The 263-nt window shown below is 38.8% G+C and overlaps 1 protein-coding gene across 1 annotated transcript in view; it reads left to right on the top strand.

The window, feature by feature from the left end:
• The window catches only part of LOC119581911 (cytochrome P450 9e2-like), a gene marked incomplete at its 3' end in the record, with an annotated part of 8,862 nt that overhangs the window by 6,166 nt on the left and 2,433 nt on the right, over nucleotides 1–263 (top strand). Inside the window, 1 exon segment of the mRNA XM_037930075.1 lies at nucleotides 157–217. Coding sequence (XP_037786003.1) covers nucleotides 157–217 — 61 coding nt within the window.

Here is a 263-nt window from a genome sequence, read left to right on the forward strand (position 1 = left end):
TCTTTAATATGCAAAATATAAGTGTCAAACGTCAGCTACTGAGGAAAAATGGGAAAAAAAAAGAAAAATCAAGAATTCAACCATGCCAGAATCTGGATGAGTTGCCAAGTCTTCCTTTCCTGAGCGCGATTAACCTTTCCATTTCTCTCTTCACAGAAACCCTTCGCATGTACCCACCGGGGCTTTTCCTGGAGCGGAAGTGTATAAAGGAATACAAGTAAGACCTTTTCAAAATACAGAATACAAATCTCAAACTTTTGCAG

This window comes from Penaeus monodon, chromosome 15, assembly GCF_015228065.2.
Source record: "Penaeus monodon isolate SGIC_2016 chromosome 15, NSTDA_Pmon_1, whole genome shotgun sequence".
NCBI lineage: Eukaryota > Metazoa > Arthropoda > Malacostraca > Decapoda > Penaeidae > Penaeus > Penaeus monodon.